The 13,549-nt window shown below is 40.9% G+C and overlaps 1 protein-coding gene across 1 annotated transcript; it reads left to right on the plus strand.

The window, feature by feature from the left end:
- Positions 1 to 149: 149 nt before the first annotated feature.
- Positions 150 to 11,762, plus strand: f8 (coagulation factor VIII, procoagulant component). Its single transcript, XM_079556659.1, has 27 exons — positions 150 to 329; positions 457 to 557; positions 644 to 766; positions 1,121 to 1,333; positions 1,421 to 1,603; positions 1,694 to 1,797; positions 1,866 to 1,986; positions 2,480 to 2,747; positions 2,872 to 3,037; positions 3,130 to 3,217; positions 3,295 to 3,512; positions 4,744 to 4,891; positions 5,088 to 5,297; positions 5,520 to 6,292; positions 6,366 to 6,505; positions 6,594 to 6,759; positions 7,021 to 7,260; positions 7,329 to 7,557; positions 7,638 to 7,820; positions 8,021 to 8,137; positions 8,391 to 8,462; positions 8,540 to 8,625; positions 8,691 to 8,846; positions 8,925 to 9,069; positions 9,147 to 9,295; positions 9,652 to 9,834; positions 10,643 to 11,762. The coding sequence occupies exons 1-27, from the start codon at positions 181 to 183 to the stop codon at positions 10,802 to 10,804; spliced, it is 4,893 nt and encodes a 1,630-aa protein (XP_079412785.1). The 5' UTR covers positions 150 to 180; the 3' UTR covers positions 10,805 to 11,762.
- Positions 11,763 to 13,549: the final 1,787 nt, after the last annotated feature.

Consider the following 13,549-nt stretch of genomic DNA (forward strand, 5'->3'; position numbering starts at 1 on the left):
CATTAGTAGTGGTAGTAGAAGTAACCACAGCCGTAGCCAATGCATGAGGTAGATGTACAAAGTGCCCCACGTGCATCCAGTGGCGAACGTCCCTCCTCCTCCTTTAAAAACTGCTCCTCTCTTCAGCAGCCTCAGTGTTGCCACTTCTTTGAATTAAGATAAAGGGAAACAGCAGAAGTTATGGAGACGGCTTTTCTTTTTCTTGTAGCACTCTCTTTTATTAGACACACTCCTATTAACGCCGCCATTAAACCATATTACATCGCAGCTGTTGAAATTGGATGGGACTATACCTACTCGGACAGCGCTGACTCGGGGTCCGACCAAAAGTGAGTTTGTATAACAGGGAATTCTTGACACTTTTCATATTGACCCTCTTTATTCGTCTTTATTTGTTTGTCTGACGTTGATTTGATTGCTAATATTAATAATAATAATAATAATTGATTGAATTAGAAACATGTTCAAAGATGCTCTCCAAAAATACGTCAAGGCTGTGTACAGGGAATACACAGATTCATCGTATACTGTCCCAAAGCCGAGACCAGCCTGGGCCGGTGAGCGCCTTTTTTTAACAGCTTGATTTCTTGATTTTGGCATCATGTTTCCATTTATAGTGTCTCATTTGTGCGTTTATCTACAGGTATTCAAGGACCTGTGATTGTGGCAGAGGCTGGAGACAGGGTGTTGGTGCACTTTAAAAACTTAGCCTCACAGCCCTACAGTATCAGCCCAGTGGGAGTCACGTACTGGAAACAATCTGAAGGTACTAACAATCTGCTTATTCTAATGATCACAGGCTTAATGTCATTGCTGCCTTATAAGCTCTATTGACTCACTGCGTTTAGTCATTTTTAATTATCTGGACCTGCCCTGTTACATCAGTTGCTGTTGGATTTTAGATATTTTGCCCCACAGAGAAGCCGGTGTTTTATCATTTCCTACCACCAACCGTCCGTCACCATTATCTTTAGTCCTCAGAGTTTCACTAAGCCGAGTGAGCCTTGGCAACCATAACAAGTAAAACTTAAAACTGATTTGTAATGTGTAATGTAATCTAACAATAACGCAGTATTTCATGATCATAAACTGCCTTTTATAAGGACTTTGGTGTTTCCAGGGGCGGGCTATGATGACTCAACAGCAGGCCAGGAGAAAGAGGATGATGCTGTTTCTCCAGGTGGATATTATGAGTATGTGTGGGACATCAATATTAAAGATGGCCCCACTCACAGTGACCCAGAGTGCCTCACCTACTCCTACTCGTCCCAAGTGGATACGGTGCGGGATATGAACTCTGGGCTCATTGGGGCACTGCTCATCTGCAAACCAAGTCAGTCACTTAATATCGCAGTCTAAAGTCTGGAAAATAAGTTGCCTTACAGTTTATTCTCAAAAGCTACACTGATGTGGTTTGTAGGTGCCTTGATGGAGGATGGATCGAGGAGAAATCCAGCCTTTGTTTTGATGTTTGCTGTTTTTGACGAGTCGCGGAGCTGGTATGGGGAAGTTGGGGAGAGAAGAAGCAGAGAGAAATTCAGAAAAAGCAACAATCGGAAGGAATATCACACTATAAATGGATTTATCAACTCCACATTACCTGGTAACCTTCTCCCGCCCTCATGCAACACAGGGTTGAGCTATTTCTGTGCTGTAAACTTGCCTAATTTCCTGTTGTGTTATTTGTGTGCAGGCTTGACGTTGTGTCACAGTCGCACTCATGTGTTTTGGCATCTAATTGGTGTGGGCACAGCTCCAGACATCCACTCCATTCAGTTTCAGGACCACACTCTTCAGGTATTTTCTGTCAGTATCTTGAAATAAGATGGAAAAACACATGACTAAAGTATTGCATTGGTTTGTAGGTGCTGACCCATCGTAAAGTGACTGTAGAGGTCACCTCAATGACTTTCATTACTGCAGAAATGAAACCTACTTCTGTGGGTCACTTCCTTATCACCTGTAACATAGTGGCTCATCGTCATGGTAAGACAAATCGAGTAACAATTTACACATTGAGCGCACTATGGCTGTATAATGTAGGATTGTAGGATTCTCAAGGGAAACTTGGATAAATTGTGTGTAATAGTTTTAAAGTTTAAAATACAAGTGCATGTTTTTAATTCCTCTCTTTTTTATTGTTTATCTCAAGTCATATTTACTTTTGGACGCTCTAAAGCAGTGGTTCTCAAGTGGTATAATATTGGGACCCACAATCACCCTGGGATGACCAGTCATGACCCAGAAACAACTTAGACTTGTGAAATATAACCTAAAATATTGTCTTTTTCTCAAAAAATATTGTTGAGTGAGGGGTGATTATTTTTCTGTTCATAAATATTAAAAGAAATGTTTTCTGGGAAAGGCTTGCAACCCACTGAGAATGATTCCGCGACCCACCAGTTGTGAACCACTACTCTAAAGAACCTCTAAATACAATTGTTTTTGTTAATTATTTCCAACCTCTAATTCTTCTCAGCCGGGATGAACGCAGTTTTCACGGTAGAGAAATGCCCTGAGGTTGTACTACCCGAGCGTCGTAATGCCAAGAACAATGCCGACGACAGCGATGATGACTATAACTATGAATACGGCAACTCCATTTTTGATGTTATAAACTTTGAACCCAAGAAGCCAAAAGTGCAGGCTCGGGCTGCTGGGGGACAGGCGCCCAAAACCTGGCACCACTTTATTGCGGCTGAAGAGATCACGTGGAATTATGCACCTCATCTAAAGCACACAGACAGGTAAGACATGAACTAAAGCACTGGAAATGTTGAAATCAACTCAGTTTGTCATAATATATATATAAATATATAAATATATATATATAAATAAATTAAATAAATAAATATGTCCACATTGCACCAGCGAGCTGCAGTCTCCGTATTTGCCTGGGGCCCCTCACCATCTAGAATACCAGTATAAAAAAGTTGTATATGTGGAGTATTCTGATGAATCCTTCACCACAAGAGTTAGTCCTCCCAACACACTGCTGGGGCCTCTTCTGAAGGGAAAAGTCAATGATCAGTTTTATGTAAGTAAACAGCAAAGTCTTTCAATTAAATTTAATTAAAATTAAATTGTCTTGCTGAAAACTACCTTTATCATTTTTATCGATGTTTTCAGATCACATTCAAGAACTTGGCCACTCTTCCTTTCAACATCTATCCTAATGGTCTTACCAAAATTTATCCTCTGAAGAAATCTACAAATGGTATTCTTTTCACTTGGTCTTTGCCATTCATCTGCTGCATTGTCCAAAGCAATTTCTTTCAACTTGTATTAACCCAGACGCAGAGAAGAACTTGCGTACAATGGAAGTGGCCCCTAACAGCACGTTTGGATACATGTGGAAGCTCACAGCAGAGGACGGGCCTTTAGATGGAGATCCTCAGTGTCTCACTCAACTCTATCAGAGCATGGTTTCACCAGAGAGAGACCTGGACTCGGGACTTGTGGGCACTCTTCTTATCTGCAAATATGAAGCCATCGATAGGCATGGACGTTTAGTAAGTAAACCATTAGAACAACACAGTAATAGCAAAGTAATTGGATGGAAATCACATGGTACAAAAATCTTATTATGGCAATTACATGGAGACAGGACAAATTACTAACAAAAAGAGCAAAAGAGGACCTTTCTGGATCTGGGGCAGGGAAAATCATTAAAAGACACTCTTTGGTGAAGTTAAAGGGCCAGATCTTGTGCCTGGTGCACGGGGGGGCGCAGGCATCTGGTGAATTTAGATTGTCCAAGTGGTCGGAGCTATGCCCTATGCGCCTTCGCTGCTTGGGAGAGGGCGTCACAAGAGGAGGTGACTGCTTTAATAGGAGCACCGCTGACATTCATTTCTTCGTTTATATCGCGCTGCCTTATGTTCTTCCTTAAAGGGACTATAGGGAGTTTAAAAATGTTAAAATTACATATTTTCCTCCCCCTACATGTTCCAGCCATGTCCTAATGTGTAGAATGAGGTCAGACCTGTTCACCACAACTGCCTCTAAAATCCTGCACTGTCACTCAAAAAGGTGTTAATTCGGGTCCGAATTGCCGTCATGCACGAGCTTAATATAGAAGGTGCAGTTACATATATGGCCTGAAGTGGCAATAGTGAGTATAAAATGGCAAACTTGCATCTAGCCCCTTTAAGCCTTAGGCTCTCACAGGTCAAACTAAAAACTTAATTTACCCGTCCCGAGCTAAACAATGTTCATGTCTCGAGAGAGAAAGCGCTACAGACGTCCGCTGTGGCGCGGATCGGGCGCGAAACAAAACAAATGCACATGTTCACCCATCATCTGGTTGGAGGAAAAAGTGTGTCTCCAACCCCACGTACTTCCCACTTAAATGCGCTAAATCTGGAGTGGCAAGATCACAAAGTGCGCTTCTACTCAGCGCAAAATGTTACGCTATAGTCTGCGTTTTGAGACACAAGATCTCAATTAAATGCCAAAAGAACACCATGTGGGCTATATGCAAGTAACCCACCAATAGGGCTCCTCCACCTGTAACAGGACTCATTAAATGGTAATATGACCAGCCCTAACTCCAACCAATACAAAGACTGTTAGTATTTTCTTCATGCCAACTTGGAAACAATGCTGCCAAATTATCCCATGTGGCTCCTACTCATTACCCCGTCTTAATACTGTGCTGTAAAGGAAAGTGCAACCAGTAACATCCCCTTGATGGAACATTAGATGCCAATTTACACTGACGTTCTGTTTTTGTCTTCATAGCTGAGTCCAGACAGGGAATTGAGTTTGATCTTTGCCGTTTTTGATGAAAACAGAAGTTGGTATTTTGATGACAACATGAAAAAGTCCAAGCAACTAACTATGCTTAATAACACAGATAGTGAATTCTACGACTCCAACGTCATTCATAGTAAGTGCCCTTCACTTCAATGTATCTTTGTAAAACCCAATATTACAACAGAAGTTGCCTCACGGGGCTTCACAAAATGATCAAACTGAGAAACATTTCTACAATCCTACACTAATTTACACCATAGATATTAGTAATTATGTTATCGTGACTTCTGTTAAAATCGAAAATAACCGTTTTTGTTTCTTGCGTACAGGTGTGAATGGCATCATGTTCAGTGGACGGCAGTTTGTCATGTGCCAGACTGATGTAACCTTTTGGCATGTAGCAAATGTGGGCACCCAAAGCAACTTCCTCTCAGTCTACTTCACGGGCAATATGTTCGAACACCAAGGAATCTACCAGTCGGTCCTCACGCTCTTCCCAATGACGGCAACTACGGTTTCCATGGAGACGGAAATAAATGGTACAGCACAATGTCAAATCTGTCAACATTGAATTACTCTGTGTAACTCCATAAGCTTCCAGGTGTCTGGTGGTAAATATATGTAACTCACTGTAGCCTCCAAATGCTTTAATGAGAACAGTAACTCCAGTATTGTACATTGGAAAAATCTTCATTTGTACATGTTAGAATGTGCCAAGCTGTATAATACTGGTTATTTACTTTACTTGCTGTTTTGTTCAGGTGAATGGGAGATCAGTGCCTTTGACAGCAACCTTAAAAGCAAGGGAATGAGCATACTGTACTCCGTTCGTCAATGTGGCAGCGGAAAACTCCCTCTTGTAGATGACGAAGAAGAGGAGGATGTCTTTGATTATTTAGATTACATAGACTTTGGACCCAGAGGCTCAAGACCACTGAATAGCACTATCACCGTCCGGGTGTGCAAAAAGGGACTCAAAAACACAACGTTGGACTCTAACAGCACCAGTAAAGCCACGAGGTGCCAACTCAAGAATGTGACATTGGCACAATTAGCTAGCGTGAAAACAAAAAATGTGCAGGAAGAGGAAATCCCCCTGGATATTTTAAAAGACACTGGAATTAAATTAGACCCTGAGCATCAAAGTGGCAGATTGAAAAGAGAAACACCTGGAAATTGGACAGATGAAGACGTCATATCGGAGGAAGAAGAAACTGGAAACAGCGGGTTTGGTGCTCAGAATTTAGAAAGACTAAATGTCTCTTCTAACCAAATATTTCGCGAGATTTACACAACCAGTTATGAGACAGAGGAGAAAAATGAGATTTTACTGGACCCAACAACGTCTGTGGAGACTGAATCCGAAGAAGAAAATATTTTAAAAGAAATGAAAGACGACTTTGTTCTTTCAAACTTCGTTCTGCAAAAAAGAGAGAAACAACGATTTGGAGATGTGGAGTACAAAAATAATACAGACAATGACAATGTAACCAACATTTCTCTGTCTGTGGATTATGATGACTACAGCCAAGAGGTACAGCAGCACACACTCAATCTGTATTCTCTACAAAATCAAAACAACACAAGACATTTATTTTCATTTGCAGGAGAATGGCACAGACATATTTTCCTCTGACTACTTGGACATGAGATCTGGTGAGATGAGATATCGGCACTATTACATTGCAGCTGAAGAAGTCACATGGGACTATGGCATCAGGAAACCTCAGCAGTTTATTAAACACAAGTAGGACTCGTGTCATTATTATTATGTCATAATTATTACTTTTAATGGCTTAATGTTATTCAATTGTGTATGTTCTTTTCTTCGTTAGAGAGATTAGGCGTGGCATGCGGAAGTTCCTTTTGGAGTATAAGAAGGTTGTATTTCGAGCCTACAGAGATAAAGACTTCCAGCATCCCGTTCCAAAAGGAGAGTTGGGGGAACACTTGGGCATCATGGGACCATTCATCAGAGCTGAGATCAATGAGCTGCTGACTGTGAGATTTCTTCTCATTTGTTTTGTGTCTCCTTTCTCGGAAATAAATCTTTTGCCCTGTGTTTGCTGAGCTAGCTTCATACCCTCTTTCATTGCATGTTTGAATATTTTGAGTTTTCTTTGGGACTTGTAGAAGAAGAAGCTATTTTACATGCACTTATTGGAAAAGAGATAATTATTCATAACTTGTCTTGTTAATGAGTTAAATTACTAAGTGTATAGTTCTTAGTTCTTGTCCAATGCCTTCTATGCTATATGGCAGGTTGTCTTTAAGAACAAGGCATCTAGGCCCTACTCGTTTCACCTTCAAGGAGTGTATGACCGGAGCCAAGGAGCGGGCTCAGCCCCGACGTATGCCTCCCACGCCCCCCCTGGAGTCCCAGGAGATCCAGTGGCCCCAGGGGAGGCCAAGACCTACAACTGGAGAATCACCAAGAAACAAGGCCCCACTGACAAAGAGCTGAGCTGCAAGACAGGAGCATACTACTCTACCTTGGACAAGGTTTGTCCAGAGACCAGTTAAAAAATACAATGTATTGCTGTATTAACAGTGTTTAATTCTTCCTTCAGGACAGGGACCTTCATTCGGGTTTAGTTGGTCCTCTTGTTATATGCAAACCTGGGACCCTGCAGACCAGACAGAACAAACAGCAGGACGTTCAGGAGTTTGCTTTGCTTTTCCACACATTTGATGAAACTAAGAGCTGGTATCTGGAGGAGAACCTTCAGGAATACTGTGTACCCCCATGCCAAGTCAACCGTGCAGACCCCTGGTACCACACCAGCAACAGATTTGCAGGTGAAAGACCATAATGACAGGCCTTTCACTAATTTAGGTTTTTCTTTTTGTGTTTGTTATAGTTATTGTCTTTCTTTTAGCTATCAACGGGTTTGTGGCAGAGACACTGCCTGGTCTGTTGGTGGCACAGCACCAGCTGGTCAGGTGGCACCTGCTCAATGTCGGCAGTGATGGGGAGTACCACGCTGTGCACTTCCATGGTCTGCCCTTCATCATTCACACTGAGGAGGACCATCGCATGGGGGTCTACCAGCTTTTTCCTGGTAATTTCACTGATGGCTGTATGTTTGTGTCATGAGTTGTAAGAAGAGGAAGTAGTTTTAACAATTGGTTTGTTAGACTTTGTAGAAAAGGATCAATGTGTTGTTAATACTTAGGTCAATAAAATCCTTGTTGCTGATACTGTAGTGACAATATTGAATAATACATCTTCCAACATGTCTTTGCTATCCATGATCATGAGGTGTTTTTGGTACACTGGAGATGAGGCCTCCTACAGTGGGCACGTGGTTGGTGGAATGCACTGTTGGAGACTATCAGTTGGCTGGAATGAGAGCCAAAGTACTGGTCTACAACCCAAGTAAGAACATTACTACATCTGTGTAAATTGTCTACACATACTGGAAGTGTTGAAAATTACATAAGAGATGATATTGTTTCCACTTCAGAATTGCATAAGTTGCTCCAGAGTTAGAGTTGTTTTGTAACAACAACAAAAAACACAAGTTGCCTTAAACTGCAGTGGTGACCTCATGAAGATCTTCAATTCTTAAAACAATGTTAATGTTTAAATATTGTATGCGGTGTATGAACATCTCATACTTATCCTGCAGAATGCAAATTGCCATTGGGAATGAAATCTGGAAGAATAGAGGATTCACAAATCACAGCTTTAAATCATTTAGGTAACCGTTGAAAATGCTGAACCATTTCTGTAAACAGTATCATGTAAACATTGCTGATATACAGTATCTGTGTGTAGAGAGCTGGGAGCCTCGACTGGCCCGACTAGATCAGTCAGGATTCATCAATGCCTGGATGGGCCAGGGCAAGATGTCATGGATTCAGGTGAGGTTGTTAAAATATTTGTTTTAAAATGATGCAACATGGTTGTATTCATTTTCTCTTTTCAGGTTGATTTGCTGAGGCCTATGCTCCTTCATGGTGTGAAGACACAGGGAGTGAGAGCAAAGCTGAGGGAGTACTACATCACACACTTCACAGTGTCCTACAGCCTGGACCAGGAGACCTGGACTCACTACAGAGGAAACAGCACAAGGCAAACCTGTGTAAGTCTCCGACACGATAATTAGAGAAGTCTGTAACTATAACAATGCACTAATGCTCTTTGTGTCCATTAAATGTAGATGTTCTTTGGCAACATGGACAGTGCTAAGGTCAAGGAAAATACTTTCTCTCCACCGTTTGTGGCTCGTTACATTAGAATTAATCCAGTGAATTTTGTGAAAAAGCCAGCTTTAAGAATGGAGCTTCTGGGTTGCGATGTCAACAGTAAGCCTGATAAAAGAGATTTTACATTTTAAATGCTTTTACATGTAACCAGTGCCCTCTGTCTTCACATACTCCAGGCTGCTCTCTGCCTCTGGGGCTGCAGGCCAGGCTGATCCCTGATGGCAACTTTGTTGCCTCTTCAGTTCATTCATCGCTGCTTCGGAGCTGGAGCCCCTTCCTCGCCCGCCTCCATCAAGAGGGCAGTGCTAACGCCTGGAGGCCCATGGTAAAGCATTAAAACATCCCTAATCTCATCTAAAAAGAAAAGGTTGTGACCTGGCTGTCAATACACTTACGTTTATCTTTCACACTTAGCCTCACTCGCTCCGGAGGTGTGACGTGTCCCTCTGACAGCCACTTGTTACACTGTTAAAATAAGATACATTCCGCTGACTGTGAAGTTTCCATTCTGTCAGCCCAAATCTTACTCATATATTACACATGACAAATGTAACTACCATGACTCACATCTAATGCTTTCAAATGTTTAATGACAAATTGAGATAAACTATGAAATAATGTCCAACCTTTTTTTTACCAAGAAAACTCTCCAGCAGTCATTTTTTATTATTTTTATTGCAGAACAACAACCCGCATGAGTGGCTTCAGGTGGATTTGGGCAAAGTTAGACGCATTGCTGGGGTTGTGACTCAAGGAGCACACTCACTATTCACACAGATGATGGTCACCGAGTTCTCAGTCACTGTCAGCCAGGACGGACAATCCTGGAACAGTGTGTTGGAGGAGGACTCACACAGGGAAAAGGTATAATCACACCCTCTTTTTTTCTCATTTTCAAACCACTATTCATTTAATATAGGTTCAAATTACTAACCTCTTTTACATGTACTAGTGTCTACCTTTAAGAATAAGGGCGGCATTCTGTTAAAAGGTATCATATACTGTACCAAAAACTGGTTTATATCCTTAAAGCAAGTAACTCGTGCTCCTAGAGGTCATAAGTGCTACTGCAGGTGTCGTAGCATACTGCGTATTTTTGCTCATTATTTGTCTGTGAGAGAGGGAGAGAGGGATATTGTACATCAAATTACACATTGGAGATATTTTTTTCACTCCAACTTGGCTGTAAATACTGTTGCACTAGCCCGCAGTCAGCTTTGCCCGTTAGCCTATTAGCGTCTTCTTCTTGATTCTATTTGTGTGTATTGGGTCTCCGGATCAGAGCAGGGAAAGCTGCAAGTGTGGTTTTCTGGCCAGAGACACCGGGGGAGATGAAAGACCCCCCAATCAGCCCATTAACACTTGTATTACCCCCAGAGGGACTACGAAAAGGATTTATTTAGGTGAACAAGTTACTTGGTGCTTCTTTAGCTAATGTTTTATTCTGTTTTATTTCTGATCAGTGGTTTTCAACGCTTTTGTATTTTTCACCCTTTACGGATCAATAAAAAAAAAAAAGTTACGTGCCCTGTTTAGGAATACCTCTATGAAACTATTATTTGAACCCTTTGAGTCAGACAGTGGCTTTAAATAGACAATGTAACATACTTTTGCCCTGTGTTCACTCCAGTGAAAAACAAACATCTGACTTACATTATACTCCCTTACACAGATCTTCGCTGGCAACACTGACCCAGATGAGGAGGCTCTGACTGTTTTTGGTTACCCTCTGTTTGGTCGCTACCTCCGCATTCACCCGCTCGGCTGGATCAATGACATCGCTCTGAGGCTGGAAGTTCTGGGTTGTGACACACAGCAGCTTCCACAGAAGTAGCTGAATCAACTTTCTGATTCCACTGCTTGCGCTACTTTGGAAATTATTGTTTTAATTTGTGTAAGTTTTAACGCTGGATTGTGTTGTGAGTTCTCTGATGCTACAAAGTTGATAGTTTCTCCTTGGATGGGCATTTTTCCACTCAAATGTGCAAAACAAGCTTACAATTTAGACTGAAAAAGCTCTTATGTTTCCATTTCACTCCACAATGCTCTGTCCTGTTATTTTGGCTTATCCACCTCCTGCAGAAGCAGTGAGTAAGTCGCTCCATTATTATTCTTTGACATGTTGAAATATGCAGCATTGTTTGTGTGTTATTGTTCACACATTAACAGTGATGTTCCTGAGAGTCAAGTGTGGTCCCAAGCCATGAAAACAGAAGTTTGTTGTTGAGACGTTATCTATGTCCCATTATCAGAGGAACTTTCCAGTCAGCTGTGTTATTGGGAAGACAGCGTGAGGGACAGGACATGCTTTGGCTCAGCAAATAGCCCTAACGTTCTCAGTAGACTCAAAGCTGGCATTTTTGTATTAGTCAATGCCTTAATATTAAGAGCATGTAACTCTGTATGGTATGAAGTGAAAATCAAAGTGTAACCTCTTTGGCACAAAGAGAATATATTTATACTGCAAATAGACTGCTAAAAAATGTTTAAGGAAAACCCAGAATTAGAATACAAGTCAAGTTTGTTTTGGAACGCACTGTATTTTATATTCATAATAACAAAGGCGACTAATGACTGGAAGTTGGATTCACTGGTTATATTTTTTTACATGTTGCATATTAAAAAATATCTCAAATAAAACATCACCTGCTCCAAATATCTCTGTGTAAAGACGGTAACAGAGACCCCTGCCTGTCACGCTAGGTAATTACAACAACTCTGTACACCATCTCAGTGCCGCTCACAAGCCTATTATTGGTAGCCTATAGACGAGTACAACAGATTCAAAGCCTATACTGGCCAGACACTGGGTAGTTACCATCCTTTTCCTCGTGGCCTCTTCAGTGGATACATCAGGGACCTTATGAACTGCTCTTTATCTTTGGCCAGAAGAGCCAAGAACAATCATCAATATAAAAAAGTTACTAAAACATCACATTTATTAGTAATGATAAGTTCACTTTATGTGAGTTGTGTACTTTAATGCAACCTAATGGCTTGTCATATACCCAAGGATATTCAGTGTAGAAAAGTCAGTGACTCCTGTATCAATAAATAGCCTACAATTGATATGTAACACCTCATTTGCAAGACAAGATACGACTTTATTGATCTCACAATGAAATTGTTATTGAAATTTATTCAATAAAGTTTGGATTCCTTTTTTGTTTCAGGAGAACTGTACTTGGCCAGTCATGTGGCAAGCCTCCAACCATCAACAAAGTATTTATATTTTTGAGATAAATGCATGAACAAATGTATTACCGTCATTGCTGAAATGGAATTAAACATGGCCAGAACATTTCTCTCATCTGATTTACTGTAATCAGAATGAACTCATTATCCCGCATTAGCCCTGAAGTTGTCTGTGAAGTGTACAATGATCGCCTGTGTGCGCACACAGAGCTATAGGCCACAGTGCATAGCTAATCTATTGGAGCGTGATCTGCACATAATCTACAGTCTGGGGGAGGAACACTGGAGTGGGGGTCGCAAGAGGTTTTTGAGACTATATTTTCACATTTTTGACTCGATTTGATGTATTTTTGATTCAAAACAGCATATTTTAGTGAAATTAGGTAAAATATTATATCATTAAAACAGATTTTAAATGTTTTACACCATAAATTACTACAAATGCTAATAACATTGAATAGAAGCGAGTCCTAACAGTTGTTTGTTGAGTGATTTTGGGGGTCGCGGCCTGAAAAGTTTGGGAACCCCTGGTCTACTCTGCATGACTGTGGACTGTGTGCTCCCGGACAGATTAAAGATGAGTCATACCAGGACTCGATTCCTGGATGAACTCGCTCCTGCGGTAATGGGAAAACAGCACACGCCTGGAGAGCTGTCCTTGATCCACTGCTTTCTTTATCTAAGCTGTTAGACAAGACTTTTTGGGTTAATCTGATGAATAATGCTGAATTGAAATGCACTCAAAACACTAGCTTGGAGCAGCCAGACAGTGATACACACACGCTTTGATATGACATCTTTAATATTGTTTAATAGAAAATGTGCCTTTTTTTTATATGGACTCAAATAATTGGAACAAAAAAATAAATTTCTTCAAGCAGCTTGACCTAGTTTCAAATGAGTAACATCACTGGCCTCTAGAACATTTCACACGATGTGTACTGAAGAATAAGTAATGAGAGGAAGAAGAGGTGAGCAGAGGTCAGGTTCTTCTTAGAAGTCATATACTATAAGGCTATGTGGACACTGCCAATTTATCAGTAGAGAAAACACCATAACTTCAAAAGATTTTATCATATCAGTAACATTTACCGAATTCAACCAATGGTAACTTAAAAATTATATATAGTGTCATGGCTCAGCTCTACACAAACATTTCAGAAATGTTCCAAAGAGGAAATTAAGTGTGTGTTGGATCAGAGGTGCAGAGAAATGGCACAAATCATGAAGTTTAGGTCAGACACAATCACTCAGACATAAAGGATTTGTCCAATGAATAGTCAGTGTCGATCTGCTTTATGGCACAGCGGATCACAGTTAAAATCAAACAGAACGTGCACCTCTGGGACACTGACCTGTATACAGCGGAGAGCAGTATAGAAAT

This window comes from Gobius niger (assembly GCF_951799975.1).
Source record: "Gobius niger genome assembly, chromosome: 5".
NCBI lineage: Eukaryota > Metazoa > Chordata > Actinopteri > Gobiiformes > Gobiidae > Gobius > Gobius niger.